At 46.6% G+C, this 15,875-nt stretch overlaps 1 protein-coding gene across 4 annotated transcripts in view; it reads right to left on the bottom strand.

Moving 5' to 3' along the window:
• DDHD1 (DDHD domain containing 1) overlaps positions 1-15,875 on the bottom strand; it is a 49,500-nt gene that overhangs the window by 17,070 nt on the left and 16,555 nt on the right. For 2 of the 4 annotated variants that reach the window (XM_029079034.2, XM_029079036.2), the window contains exons 2-5: positions 10,789-10,962; positions 3,910-4,038; positions 1,014-1,161; positions 195-301 (exon numbers count right to left, since the gene is read on the bottom strand). In XM_029079034.2, the coding sequence (XP_028934867.1) occupies positions 195-301; positions 1,014-1,161; positions 3,910-4,038; positions 10,789-10,962 (558 nt within the window). Of the gene's footprint in view, positions 1-194; positions 302-1,013; positions 1,162-3,909; positions 4,039-6,091; positions 6,194-9,776; positions 9,798-10,788; positions 10,963-15,875 lie in introns of all 4 variants that reach the window. The other 2 variants (XM_029079035.2, XM_029079033.2) reach the window with 2 other exon arrangements.

Below are 15,875 nucleotides of genomic sequence, written 5' to 3'. Positions count from 1 at the left end.
CATCACACGTACATACCGGAACCTCTAAGACTGAAACATCGGGACGGCTGAATGGAAAACACTCCAGTTGAGAAGAATTTCAGCGCAAGATAGGGTTAACGCCATTTTTGTAGCTGCAAATAACTACGACTACCTTTGGCCGGGATAAGCAGTAAACCAGTGACTGAGATCCTTCCCTTCTGTAGTGAACCTACCTCCATCAAGTGCAAGTTTGGATCGCCATTCCACCGGCAGGAACTCCACATGCGTTGCATGATTGGAAAAGTGCTTTTCTTCTATTTTTCGTGCAGCATCTCTCATCCTAAAAAGGGGAATGCTTTCATTAGCGAGAAGCAGCATAGCCTGGTGGATAGATCCCGGTCTGGGGTTCAGAAGAACCTGGGTTCTAATCCTGGCTCCGCCGTCTGTCTGCAATGTGACTCTGGGCAAGTTTCACTTCTCTATGCCTCAGTTCCAAATGTATTCATAATTTCAAGGGTATTTATTAAGTGCTTATTACGTGCCAGGCTCTGTACTAAGCGCTGGGGCAGATACAAGCTACTCATGTTGGACAGGGTCCATGTCCCACACGGGACTCACAGCCTTCGTCCCCATTTTACAGATGAGGGAACCGAGGTCCAGAGAAGTGGACTTGCCCAAGGTCACGCAGTACACAAGAGGCAGAACCGGGATTAGAACCCAGGTCCTTCTGATTGGCAGGTCCATGCTCTGTCCACTAGGCCACGCTCCTATATTAAAGAGTCGACGGGCAACGCATGTAGATTTAGGCTCCTTTTGCAGTGATCTGAAAACCAAGGTTCATTGTCTGCGGACCAAGTTGTGGGCTGGAATTTAGTTTTTCCACAGGGCATCTTCTTTCTAGACCAAAGTTCAAATTGCAGCCTTATGGGTCGAGTGGAAAACGGCCTTTCAGAAGGCCTCCGTCTCCCACGGGCAGAGAGAGACGGTCGCGCTTTCTGCCCAAGGGGGAAGTTAGATCTGGCGAGGGGGACGATAGAGACGGGAGAACTCACATGGCTGTGTTTTTGATTATTCGTCCTTGGTCCATTTTCTGCCCAATGCCGTGCACGACAAACACAATGTGAGTGGTCTGCGAGGGCTTGTCTTCTAACGTGGCTTCTTCTACGTAGCCTCGGTGAAGTCTGGTTCCGCTACTTGAAGCTGTAGAGAAACCGGGATTCTAGTTGGCGGCCTTGCTCTAAGAAGAGTGGATTTCTCCTTTGTTCCCCAAATAGGAAAATACAAAAAAAAAAATCCTACAGTGGATGTGCTGGTTGTGGAGGGGGTGGAAGAGATGAGGAGAGTAAGAGAGTTGGGAAACGTTTCCAAGCTTAAAGTTCAGGTGTTGAACTGGAAACCAGGCGCATGGATAACTGCACACTGCTAAACACATAGGATCAAACTTTTGCCAGGCTCCAAACCAGGTTTAAAAGAGAGCAGGGCAAGGAATTTACAAGCGCAATGGTTTTTTGCAGTTCCTTGGTCACTATACATCGTATTTTTGTTAATGTCTGTCTCGCCCTCTAGACTGTAAGCTCGTTTTGGGCAGGGAATGCGTCTGTTATATTGTATTCTCCTAAGTGTTTAGTGCAGTGCCCTGCCCCCAGTAAGCGCTCAACAACTCGATCGACTGACTGACCAACTACAAGTCTTTAGCAAGGATTCCCCCAGGTTTAAGCCAAAAATACTTGTGCCAGTCAATTACCATGTACTTTAGTGCCTCATGATATTCCTTTTGCTTAATTGCTTTCTACTTTAGTTGAAAACTGGAGTTCGCAATCATCGCCACACTTCTCCACCCATTCCAATATTCAGCTCATCGTGGGCAGCAAACGTGTCTACCAACTCTGTTGTATTGTACTCTCCCAAACGCTCAGTGCAGTGTTCTCCACACAGTAAGCACTCAATAACTACAGTGATTGATTAAGCAAAAAGCAAACAAAAAAACCCCCAAGTCTGGTGACATCCTCCATCTTGCCAAATCTCATGGGCGCAGCTTTGCCCTAATCCTCCCTGACCTAGCCACTTCTGACCCCGTGGATCACTCCCTTCTCCAGGAAACGTGACCTAACCTTGGTTTTCCTGACAGAGTTCTCCTCCTATGTCTCTGGCTGCCCCTTTGCTGGATCCCCTTCCAACCCTCACGCTCTAAGTGTGGGTGTCCTGTTTTGGAACCGATCCCTTCTCATGTTACCCTAACTTCCTCGGGGAGCTCATCCGCTCTATTGAACCGAAGGACTCCCATTCCATCTTGTTAGTTCTTTCTCCTCCTCTGCCTTCTCCCATTTCCCCTTGCCTCCGGGATCTCTACAAAGGATGTCCTTCCCTACAAGACTTTCAGCTCATGACGTCTACACCCCAACTCACGTTACCTCTCAACTTTCCCACCACAGTCAACACCAGCCCCATCGTTTGTGTCCCTGAAGCCCACCACCTTGGCATTACCCTTGACCTTGAGCTCCCTTTCAACTCTCTCCATCAAGTCTGTCCCCTAAATTCTGCAGGAGTTTCTTCCACAACTTTTCATGGATTCACCCCTTTCCTCCCCTTCCAAATCGCCACCAGCCCGGTCCAGAGTACAGCATTAGCCTCCTCGCTGGTCTCTGGCTCCAGCCGCTCCAGCCCACGGTTCACTGCTCCCAGATTCTTTTCTAAAATAGTGCTGAGCCCATCGCAGGGCTTCTCAGAAACCTTCAATGACTTCCCATCTCTCCAATCTCTCTCCACCCATTCCAATATTCAATATTCAATTTTCCTGACTCTTGGCTTTAAGGCATTCCACTAGCGACTCACATTTTACTTCTCCTCTCTCTCTTCCCACCCCAGCTCAGTCTCCGTTCGTCTCAGGGTCACCTTCCCTTAGGCCTAATCTCTCCCACCTCCAACCCCCTGCTCACACCCGCTCTCCCTGCGTAGAAGCCCGTCCCTCTTCAATTCCACCAGACCACAGCTTCCCCATCTTCGAGACTCTCCTGAAATCCCATGTCTTCTGAGAGTCTTTCCCCAATTTTTTTTTTTAATCACAGCACATCCTTCCCAAGATTACCTCAGCACTCGTGTTCTCAGTCACCATAGCATTTCTGTAAATTCTTCTGTGGGAATTGCTTAGAAATGCCTCAAAGACAGGCACTGTGGCTTTTCCCTCGACCGGTCCTGCTTAAGTGCTCTGTAGCAGTGGTAGTAAGAGCATTTATTCAACAAAAGTACAAATCAAGGAAGTCACGCATTCCTTGCCCACAAGGTGCTTTCACTTTAGTGGGGAGAGAGACATCAAATATCGACAGGTACAAATAAGTTCATACTGGTTTTACACAACTCAAGGGGCTGGAAATTAATTGGGGAAGGCAGGTTGGAGGAGGAGGACTCTGAACATACAAGAGCCTTCAAGATGCAGGACTACCTCTGGCCTGGAACGCCCTCCTTCTTCATACCTGACAGACGATTACTCTCCCTCCTTCGAAGCCTTTTTGAAGGCCCGTCTCCTCCAAAAGGCCTTCCCTGACTAAGCCCTCCCTTTCCTCTTCTCCCTCTCCCTTCTGTGTCTCCTTGGCTTGCTCCCTTTATTCATCCCCCCTCCCAGCCCCACACCATCTACGTACATACCTGTAATTTTATTGATTTATATTAACATCTGTCTCCCACTCTAGACCGTACGCTCATTGTGGGAATAATGTAACACTCTCCCAAGCTCTCAGCTCAATGCTCCGCACAGAGTAAGCATTCAATAAATATTACCGACTGACTGACAGAAGTAACAGGAGGGGGAATGTGAATTAGGTCAAATTGGCAGTATAATTTCACCTTCATTAACAATGGAATGAAGGTACCTCATCTCTGTTTCAGTGGATAGGGCGAAAAGCTCAGTTTCTCCATTTACTGACCGGGGGGACTGCAGTAGCCGACGATTACCTTTAGAAAAACCCAACTTCTGGGTAACGGTTCTTGCAATTTTTGACGTCGTTGCGTCGCTGTACAGATACACTTCATCCATACTATGCCAATCCACGTGGTTGCGGCTCAGCTTGAAACTATGAACAGCTATAGCAAAAGAGAGGAGACTTTAGCTGGAAGGTTACTGAAACGGACCGTATATTTAAAGAAAAAAATATTTATATAAAGACACGAATAACCCCCAAATAATATCTAAGCAAACCTTTACGCTTTCAAGTCAATCAACTAAAACAACGGAATAGCAGACATGCATTCGTTTCAAGACGGTGCTCCGAATTTGCAGTGCGGTCGATTTCTGCCTCTGCCCACCCCCCATATACGTAACGGTATATTTTAGAGTTGAAAGGCGCTATGCCAAATTTCACCCTGTCTTCTTTTCCCGCCTCGAACCAGAGTCGGGCGCAGAGTACTTGAAGAAAATCACACAGCTCTGATCAGGAAAAAATCAGAAAGGCCAAATCATATCATGCGTTCTCTGAACTAACTGAGAGTCTAAGTTGAGGGTAGTAATTTTAAGTTTACTGTAGAATTTGTCGCGGAACGAAAATGCTTTGTTAAGGACAATGTTAACCGTGCCTTTTAGGTAGTCACCTATTTAGGGCAAAGTAGCAACTTGTGCTAGATGAGCAATAGGAAGTGTTGACTGATTATTTTTAACACTGTCCATTTTACCTCACGTCGAAGGCCAGATAATAAACTCAGTGGGGCTGATAAACTCATCGCATTTATTTAATTATAGCTTATTGTATATAATTAACACGTATCCATATTCTGATTGCCAAGAGACCGCCTCCCAATTCTGAAAAAGAACAGCACTTCTGGGGTTATTCCTAAGAGAGGCGCTTCAGAATTATTTGGAGGAATTTTTTCAAGCGAAATCTTCAGGTTATTTTAGACATCTTTTTCATTCCAGATAAAATGAAAAGTTCCCTGAGGGAGAATGCATTTCCCTTGAAAACCAGGAGAGAAGTTTAACATTTAGTGGACGGGCAGCAATCCACCGGTGGAACTCAGGAGAGATGGCGTAGTGCATAAAGCATAGGCCTGGGAGTCAGAAAGCTCCGGGTTCTAATCCTACCTCCTCCGCTTGCTTGCTGTGTGACCCTGGCCAAGTCACTTCACTTCTCTGGGTCTCAGTCCCCTCACCTACAAAATGGGGATAGAGGCTGGGAGTCCCATGCGGGACAGGGACTGTGTATCCACTCCAGCGCTTAGTGCGGTGTTTGGCACGTAGTAAGCTCTTAACGAATACTCCAACTATTATTATTATTAGGGGAGAGGGCCTCCACTATAGGAGACAGAGGTGCAGGTGGGGCAAATAACTACGGATTTGACCCCGAGTGCTCCTAAGTTTAAAGGCACGTCAACGAGATGTAAAGGAAAAGATGATTTCTGTGAGGTATTCAAAGCCTCCTGAGAGCTACTTGGAAATCAAGAATAAATGTTAGGGAGACCTAGAAAGTCTTAAGGGAAAAAAGTCACAACATACGATAGGGGACTGAGCCACAATACGGAAGGTCTTGGAAAGGGTTTCCTCTATTTAAGGCATGTGGAGAATCGATCGATCACTGGTATCAACGGTGCCTCAATCGGGGCTTGGGAGTCGACCTGGGTTCTAATCCCGGGCTCCACCACTTGCCTGCTGTGTGGCCTCAGGGAAGGCACTTCATTTCTCTGGGCCTCATCTGTAAAATGGGGATTAAGACCGTGAGTCCCACGTGGGACAGGGGTTGTGTCCAACCCAATCGTGTTGTGGGCAAGGCATGAGTCTGTTTACTGTTGTACCGTACTCTTCCAAGCGCTTAGTACAGTGCACTGCACACAGTAAGCACTCAATAAGTACGACCGAATGAATGAATTACCTTGTATTTACCCCGGCGCTTAGTTCAGTGCCCGGCACATAGTAAGCGCTTAACAAATACCACTATTATTTTTATTCTATTAAAAGGCTTCGCTGACCGCATTCTTCAGGAGACCGTCGAACTTATTCCCACGAATGGAAATAAAAATCCCAATGCCAACGCAAGGAACGGGTCTGTCTACCTATTTTTATTAAAACGCACCAACAACCGAATGCCATAAGCCAGGGAAAGACCAAGCAGAGAAACAAACAAAAAACAAAACGCCACGGTTACCATACCTTGGGAATGCTTTCTTTTAAGACATGCACCATCGGCATTCTCCTTATATCCTCTCCATTTGAACAGAGAAGGAAGGGAGAAGGGAGGGAGGTGGTAGACAACTAGAAGCAAAAACACTGAGCTTCAAAGTCAATTGGAAATGGGGCGGCCTCTGTCGACCCGTCACTGGTCACATCGGAACGGAAATGCGGTTGCACTTGGTTCTAAATCCACGTTACGTCCAAAAATCCCACCCTCGGCCACTGAAACTTGCCAATTCAGGTGAAATGCCCTGTTTCCCCTCTTCATTATAAAGGCAAATACGGAACGTCATCGGGCAGCGTCAGCCAGCTGATTAGATTTCCATACCGACAGCCTCCGCCCGGATGGCCACAAAAACCAAAGTTTGCCGTTTTCAAGCGCTCGTTGATGGAGCAAAAAAAAAATAATATCTCGTTAAATGAGCTGCCGTTTTTAATCTGTGAAAGCAGCTGCCTTAAGATTATCCGGCACACTGTTAAAAGATCACCATTTCCTTTCTTTAAATTACTGAAGTGTACCAGAGTCTTCTTTTGGTGAGAAGACAGAGGCCTTTTATTTTTCCACGCTGTTGTCCGGAATTTCTACAGATCCTTTTCTCTGTGCACATAACCAACAGGATGAAGTGAAAATCAGGGCGCTGGCCTGGTCACAAACGGCTTCACTCATCCCTGCTGAGAAAACTCTGGTATCCTACAGTAATGAAGGGCTCTCGGCAATAAGAGCGTATGACACGTCGCCTTGCAAGTCAAAAAGCGGGCAATGGAGGGAAAACTTTGGGAATTCAGTAGGCGGGTCGTAGAGGTAAAAATGTGAACCACATGACTGGTCACGTTGGGCATAAATGAAGAGAAAACTTGGGAGAGGAGATTTCATCTTATAAATCTCACGAGTCTCTCATTTCCCAAAGGCTATTCATTTAAAGATTCCCTTGAAGTCTGACCGCATCATGTAAATTCTCTCCAGTTTGTGTTTACGAACTATAGGGAGGCCTAGAATTTACTTTGGGATTTTTCTTGTGTTCAAGTAGACTTGGTTTTCAGCCTCACTCCCTCCTATCTAAATGAGACTCTAAAAAAAACCAAACTGTTAAATGCACCACAGAAATGAAAACAAGCACTCTACAAATCAGCATGGTTAAAAAAAAATAAACAGAAAATCTTTTGCAGATCTGAGTGAAAAAGTACAGATTTTCTTCCATGGCATCAACACCTCGGGATGGGGGGGAAGGGGGTGACGAGAACCACCACAGCCCCCCATCCACGACTCGAGGTGGTGCCAAGATGTCGCGGCTGGTCTCACAAACGAACAGTTTACAGAGGACATTTTTAGAACTGAAGTTTCTTTATTGAAAATGTTTCTTCTTTCATGTGCCTTCTTTCTGGTCAGTTATTGTGTAGATAAATAGGTGGGAGCCCTTCCGTTTGACGGGCCACCGGACAGATAGTCAGTGTTTTTCAGCCACGATAAACAATTCGGCAGAAGAGAGAAATGAAGGGGGTGCAGGGCAAGAAGCTAGGATGAATTTAGGTCCTGCAATCCACACTCCCCTAATTCCAATCCCCCTACGTCGTCAGGTTTTAACAGAAGAGGCGCTACGAGAACTGACATTTTTTGATTCTGGATTTAGGGGAATAGGTGGTTCTCTTCCACTTGAAGGGATAATTATTCAATCTTTATCAGCCGCAAGAAACAATCTGGCGGAAGAGTGAAATAAAGCGGGGAGGTGGGGGATGAGAGAGGGAAGCTCCTTCAAGTTTAAGGCCTGCAATCAGCACCCAACCCTAATCCCAATCCTCCGATATCACTGGGTTTGGACCAAAAGAGCAGCAGCAGAACTTTCTGATTCCCGATTTACAGAATCGGAAAAACGACGGGACTCTTTGGCTTCCCTAATGACTAGCTGCCGGACCTTGCCTCGCAGGATGGGTGGAGGGGGATGGGAGGCCTAGCTGACACCCAAAATGGGCCACTGAAATAATATTAATAATAATAGTATTTAAGTGTTTTCTATGTGCCACGTACTGTACTAAGCGCTGGAGTGGATACAAGCAAATCAAGTTGGACACAGTCCCTGCCCCATGTGGGGCTCACAGTCTCAATCTCCATTTTACAGGTGAGATAACTGAGGCACAGGGAGGAGAAATGACTTGCCCAAGGTCCCAAAGCAGGCAAGTAGCGGAACCAAGATGAGAAGCCATGAGTTTCTGACTCCCAGGCCCGTGCTCTATCCACTAGGCCACGCTGCCTCTCACCCCGAAAGTATGGGGGTGTGGTCGCAGCAAACTCCTCACAGATGTCTGCCGCTTCCCCCCCTCAGCCCTCGCTCTTCGGGCTCGGCGGGAGTCCAGCGCTCCGGGTCCGGAGGGCCCTGACCTCCCACTTAACTTAATTTTGGAGTTAATTCAGATTTGTGCTAGTCCTTAACAGTGGCGGCTGGGCCCTGGGCCACTTTGTGTGCCATGTGACCTCGGGCAAGTCACTCGCTTCTCCGTGCCCGTTACCTCATCTGGCGAATGGAGACTGAGACTATGAGCCCCATGTGGGACAGGGACTGTGTCCAACCTGATTAGCTTGTATCCCACCCCAGCGCTTAGGACTGTGCTGGGCACACAGTAAGCACTTAAGGAATATCATTAATTTAAAAAAAAAATACAGCGGGGTGAAATGTTCAGATGGCGGAGACGCTATTAGGGAGCAAGTGTTGGGATCTGAACAACTGTAGCCCGTACGCTCCTTGCGGATATGAATCATGTTTTTCATTTCTTTTGTACATTCTCCCAAGTGCTCGGCATGATGCCTTCCCCAGTCGGCCCCTCAGAAACAAAAAAAGTAAACCTTTTTTATTGATTCTGGAGAGATGGCATTGAGTTGCTCTCACACCACCACGGGGAGTCATTCACTTGGAGGATTAAGCAATTGGACTGTGCTAGGAGGACCGATCTTTTACCTCTTCAAGACTCCAGTAATAACTTGGTTCCAAAGTTTCACCTTGGGCTTCCACTCTCAGATTACACTATTTTATCCTAACTGCTACTATAGAACCATGTACGGCTGTCACTTCAAGTTGTCTGGTTTAACAAACACGGAATTCCGAAGGGACGGAGAGCCGAAGGACCCGAAGCACTCCCATCTCCCTGGTGGTGCTCAAGGCTTCATGCTCCAACAACCACCACCTTCCTCTCTGGGAATCGCGAGTGCTAAAATGCGCATCTGCAGGGACGGGGACAAGACTGAATCCGTTTTTCCTCTGCCGCGAGATCAAAAGCGCTCACGATCTCCAAGAGAGCCGTACGCTGGCAGCGGACCGGAGCCAACCTGGCGACCGAAGGCCGGAAAAACTTGGGTTTGTGGTTGATGCCCACGTGAGGCGGGATTAAGCGGCGGGTCTCTCTGGAATCTCACAGGCGGTGTGATTAATTTCAACTTGCTCTGCCTATGCAGGGGATCGGGGAAAGCCATCTCGTTTATTCACTCCCAAATGGGCCATTTGGTGGCAAGACGAGATGATTTGAGGACACCCACGGGTCAGTGTACGTGAGGGGTTCTGAGGATTCAGATGCCTCCGGAGAACCTCCCAAACAGAGGCAGACATGGATGAAGAAACACTTCCGAAACCATCAGAGAACGCTACAGAACTCTAGTCTACCTGTTCTGTTTACTTACCCGAGTAGTTGATCCCACTGCCTGCAGTAAACGGAATAAAGGGATTTGTAAACTTTACTGGGAGAATCACGGATTCGCTCAAGCGTTGACATTGAGGATGAAGTTGGCACCACGGTGGGAATGTTACTAAATGCCTGCCCCATACCAAAAGGGAATAGACAAAAACAACTATGCTCTGCTCCAAGTCTAAACCAAGATAAGGGCTCCCGCTCCCTTCATTCATCCCCTGCCCCAGCCCCATGGCACACACACACACACATACATGTATATAAAGATATATATATCTTTAATTAACATACATTAATGTCTTTCTCCCCCCTACACCGTGAGCTCGTTGTGGGCAGGGAATGTATTTGGTTATTATATTGTACTCTTCCAAGCGCTCAGTACAGTGCTTTGCACACAGTAAGCGCTCAACAAATACGACTGAATGAATAAGGGAAAGAGGATACGAACTACAACACTATCTTAAAAAGGGAAGTGGACGGGGGAAGACAGTAGACGGCTAAATCCACAGTGTGTTCAGAGAAGTGGTGTGGCCCCGTGGGTAGAGCACAGGCCTGGGAGTCAGAAGGTCATGGGTTCTAGTCCTGGCCCCGCCACTTGTCTGCCACCTTGGGGAAGTCACTTTAATTCTCTGTGTCTCCGTTCCCTCCTCTATAAAATGGGGATTAAGACTCTGGGTCCTACATGGGACTGGGACTGTGTCCAATCTGATTAGCTTCTTCTACCCCCGTGCTTAGTACAGTGTCTGGCACATAGTGAGTGCCTAACAAATACCATAAAAAAAGTCACTTCACTTCCCTGGCCTCAGTCCCCTCATCTATAAAATGGGGATTAAGACTGTGAGCCCTAAGAGGGACAGGGACTGTGACCAACCCGATTACCTTCTTTCTCCCCCGGCACCAAGTACGGTGCCTGGCACATCCTGAGGGCTTAACAAATATCACCATTATTATTAGTTGACCCTCGTTTACACCGGAGAACATTCGCTTTGAATGGGTTGTCTTACCGTCCTTTCCATCTAAGGGTTTCGGTATTTCGATATCGAAATTCTCTTGCATTTGCTGACCCTTGAAACAGCTGAGATGCTCTTGCTCGATTAAGTTGCTTTCTTCTTCTTCTAAAGGCTGCCAGGTACCGTCAATAAACCACTGCCCTCGCATTACTGGTATTTTATCGGTTTCTGAATGAGAAAGAAGGAAAAGGAAAAGAAAAAACACCACAGGGTTAGGCTTTTCAGAAACTCGCAGTACAAAAGGAAACTTCCAAAAGCGAGACCTGCTCTAAAATTAATGAGCTCTCTCGGCCTGACCTACCTCAAGCGCTTAGTACGGTGCTCAAGAGCTCTGTACAGTGCTTAAACGCTTAGTATGTTCTGCACAAAGTAAGCGCTCAATCAGTATGATGTACTGATGGATTGATAACAAAATAAAATGATGCCTAGATTCTGGAAAAGTTTATCAACCAAGTAGAGTCATCCCCTCCTATCCCAGCCCCTGGGACCAAGACCAGCCTCCCCACCCCTTGTCCTCTGTTCTAAGAAGGCAGGGTCTGCATTCATTCATCCATTCAATTGTATTTATCAAGTCCTTAATGAGTGCAGAGCACTGTACTAAGCACTTGGGAGGATACAATTCAACAGTAAACAACACATTTTTTGCCCACAGTGAGGTTACAGACTGGGTCAGGGAAAGACAAACATTAATGCAAATAAATAAATGACAGATATGTACATTAGTGCTATGGGGCTGGGAGGGGGGAAAGAATAAAGGGAGCAAGTCAGGGAGAAGAGGAGGGGGGGGATCAGTCTTGGAGATGTGAGTTCAATAAGGCTTTGAAGGAGGGGAGAGACTTGTTCGATTGGAAGAGGGAGGGTGTTCCAGACATTCCAGACCAGAGGCAAGAGGTGGACAAGACCTCTGTAAAATGGGGACGAGGACTGGGCCGTCCAGGTGGGACAGGGACTGTGTCTACACTTCGGCTTGCACCTACCCCAGCGCTTAGTACAATACCTGGCCCACAGTAAGCACTTAAATGAGCTCGTTGTGGACAGGGAATGTGTCTATTGTTATATTATACTCTCCTAAACGCTTAGTACAGTGCTGTGCATGCAGTAAGCGCTCAATAAATACCACTGGAGGAAGGAATGAAATACCATGAAAAAAAGGCAAGTCATTCTGGAGATGGTTCCTTGAGTGGCCACCGGGGGCCGCCACGTGCTCAATAAATACTCTTGGTTGGCTAATTATTTTTATGCTAATAATAATAATAATAATAATCACCACTACTGGAGATAGGTTATAAACTGAAGCAATTCCCTAGCAGTTTACAGAGGATTCTCACACTTTTCCACGACCGCCCCCAAAATATGCCAGCTGTGTGACTTTGGGCAAGTCACTTAACTTCTCGGTGCTTCGGTTACCTCACCTGTAAAATGGGGATTAAAATTGTGAGCCCCAGGTGGGACAACCTGATTACCTTGTATCCCCCAGCGCTTAGAAGAGTGCTTTGCATATAGTAAGCACTTAACAAATACCACCATTTTATGTCATGAGGAAAGCAAGCACTACCCTATTTCGAGGCGCTAGAACAGTAGAGCCCAGGCCAGACTCACAAGGCGATTTCAGCGGCACTGCCAAAATCGGAAGGCAGAAATCTCAAGTCTCTGACTTGGGTTTAGCTCTCCAGGCAACCCAGAGCAGAGGCTAATGATCGAGAAGAGGATTTGTTTAAGTTTTTCGCCCTTTTGGTCCTCACAGATCTTGGACCTTCAAACTCTATTTGGTCATTCTGTCTTCAAAGAGAAAGATTTCCCCCCCCACCCCCTTCTACTGTACTCTGAATGGTTTTCATTCACTTTCACTAACCTCGCACCTAAGGAACCCTCAATTTATCTGCCGCTTCGGATTATGATTTCCCAAGGATTACACTAAAACCACCAAGAATGAGTTCTCCTTCGATTGTGCCCTGCTTCCCAACGGTGGAGAGGTATTTCCCGGGCCGCCGGTCGGAATCCTGGATGGAGATCAGGGGACCAGGTTGTTGACAACCTCTTCAAAACAGCACTTTGATTTCCCAGGTGCAAAAGACTCACACGACCCAAATGACATTATCACCTTTCCACTGGCCAGCAAAGTCGTCAATTTTCAGGAATTTGGGGAAGAGATACGTAGCTCTAAAATAAACTGTGTAATTAGAAATAATTCAGAAATATGCCCAAATAGATGGTTTGTGTGTGCAATTTGACAGGCAGGTGGCATTAGCTCTGATCATGTACCTACTTAATAATAATAATTATGGTGTCTTTTAAGTGCTTACTATGGGCCAAGCACTGTTCTAAGCGCTGGGGTAGATACAAGGTCATCTGGTTGGCCCATGTGGGGCTCACAGTCTTAATCCCCATTTTACAGATGAGGTTACTGCGGCATAGAGAAATGAAGTGACTTGCCCAAAGTCACACAAAAGACAAGTGGCGGAGTCGGGATTAGAACCCACGTCCTCTGACTCCCAAGCCCAGGGTCTTGCCACTAGGCCATGACCGGGGGGGGGGGGGGGGCCCAGTCAGTAAGCTCGTTGTGGGCAGGATATGTATCTGTTTATTGTTGCATTGCACTCTCCCAGGCGCTTAGTACAGTGCTCTGCACACGGTAAGCGCTCAATAAATACGGTTGAATGAATGAATTTATTGAGCGCTTACTATATGCAGAGCACTGTACTAAGGGCTTGGGAGAGTACAATAACAACAGACATATTCAATCATTCAATCGTATTTCATTCAATCGTATTTATTGAGCGCTTACTGTGTGCAGAGCCTCAACGAGCTTCCAATCTAGAGGGGGCGACAGACATTAATAGAAATAAATAAATTACAGATCCGTAAGTGGTTTGGAGGGGAGAACGAATACAGCAACTAATCCTAACGAGGGTCGAGGTACTTTTGAAATACAGCTTAGCCCTCGGGAAGTACCGTGTACAAAACGGAAAAGGCACTGCTAGGTTCATTAAATTATAATTAAAATGAACCTAGCAGTGCCTTTTCTGTTTTGTACCTCGATAAACTGCAGGTAACCCCTTCATTAGCCAGACATAGGAGTCCTCTCCCCCCAGCGTGATTTACAACAGGAAGACAGTCTGTTGCCTGGTGGAAAGAGCAAGAGGATCAGGAGGCGGAATTCCTTCCATGCCGGGCTACAAAATGGCCCCCGAGAGCTTAGTTCAGTGTTTTGCGCAGAAGCAGCGCTCAATAAATCCCACTGCCTGGTTGATTGAGGGCTCGGCACCTCGCTTCTGTGTCTCTCTCCCCAAATTGGGGTTGCTGGAATGCTGGAAGATGAATGAGTTCACATACAAAGTAACAAACTACAGGAGGTCCTGCATTGGTTAGTCCTTGTGGCCTCTTTTCCTTTTCTTCCATTCCCTTCTGCGTCACCCTGATTTGCTCCCTTTATTCATCCCCTGCCCCACGACATTTATGTCCATAACTGTCCTTTATTTCTTTATATTCACATTTGTCTCCCCCTCTAGTCTGTAAGCCCATTATGGGCAGGGTATATTTGTTTTCTGAACTCTCCCAGGTGCTTAGTACAGTGTTCTGGACGCAGTGAGCTCTCAATAAATGCGACTAAATGCCCTGCATCTTTCGGGTGGACATAATTGTACCTTTTTGTTGACATGGGGTTGCGTTGAGCACTTACTAGGCTCCGGACACCGCTCGTAGCGCTGAGGTAGAAACAAGCTAACAAGGTTGGACGCAGTCCATGTCCCACGTGTGGTTCACAGTCCCGTTTCACATATGAGGGGACTGAGGCTCGGAGAAATGAAGCGACTCGACCGAGGTCACACAGCAGATCAGTGGCGGAGGCAGGATTAATAATAATGGTATTTGTTAAGCGCTTACTATGTGCCAAGCACTGTTCTAAGCGCTGACCCAGGTCAGGATCAGGACCCAGGTCCTCTGACTCCCAGGCCTGGGCTCTTTCCACTAGGCTATGCTGCCTCTCTACCTTGTGGAATGGGGTTCCTTTTACTGAAAATACGCATGGAGAATTCACAGAATGGTAATGACCAGTGAAGTCTATGTTCAAGAGGACTGCGGTTCATCATTTTGATGCTTAAGATCAATTCTATTTTTTCAAGTTAATGAGATACAGATTTTCAAAAAGTCTTCAGGCGGGGCTGGGAGCTAACGTTATAGGCTTCGCATTTTATTTCGTTGACTATTGTAATCTGCTTTTACATCTGTCCAAACTAAACAGATCAGGGAGCACATTCTTCCAAGATGGTGATTTTCTCTTAACCTGATAAGCTACTTTTTGGAAAAATAAAGAGTCAGAGGAATGTTGAGTTGCAGAGATAAATGCAGGTGATAAAAGGGCCCAAGAAAAAAGAATGTCGCTGGGAAGCAAAATGCTAAAACTAATGGATCCTCATCATTTGAAGTGAGCTTTAAGGTTTTGATTATTTGAGGTTTCATCACCCGCCTACCCAAGATGAATGAATTCATAAAGTTTTAAAAGATGAATGACCAAATTTTTCTGTTTTAAAGAGCCTTCCTTATATATCTTTTACATTGTTCACACTAAAGGTACTTTCACACTAAAGGTACTGACACGGGGGTCAGCAGATGTTGACTTAGTTCACCCACCACCCATCAGGTATTTTCGGGTTTTCCCTGGGTAAACGTTGTTTATACTAAAATGCAAATAAAAATATATTAGATTGCTGTCTCTCCTGTCTCTCCGATGCACTTTTCAATCACACCCAGAGGAAATGACGGCGATTTCTGACCATGAGTATTCCACACTAGATGGTAAGTTCCTTGGGGATCATCAACGGGTCCACCAACTCTGCTACACTGTAATACTCATCATGGTTTCCGATAAGCGCCTACTATGTGCCAAGCACTGTTCCCAGCGCTGGAGCAGATACAAAGTAATCAGGTTGGACGCAGTCCTTGTCCCACACAGGATTCAGAGTCCTAATCCCCATTTTACAGATGAGGTAACTGAGACACAGAGAAGGTAAGTACCCAAGGTCGCACAGCAGACAAATGGTAAGAGCCAGGCCCTCTGACTCCCAAGCCAGTAGGTCACGTTG

Source organism: Ornithorhynchus anatinus, chromosome 14 (genome assembly GCF_004115215.2).
Source record: "Ornithorhynchus anatinus isolate Pmale09 chromosome 14, mOrnAna1.pri.v4, whole genome shotgun sequence".
Lineage (NCBI taxonomy): Eukaryota > Metazoa > Chordata > Mammalia > Monotremata > Ornithorhynchidae > Ornithorhynchus > Ornithorhynchus anatinus.
The sequence above is the reverse complement of the archived record's forward strand: the minus strand, read 5'-3'. Positions and strand labels throughout refer to the sequence as shown.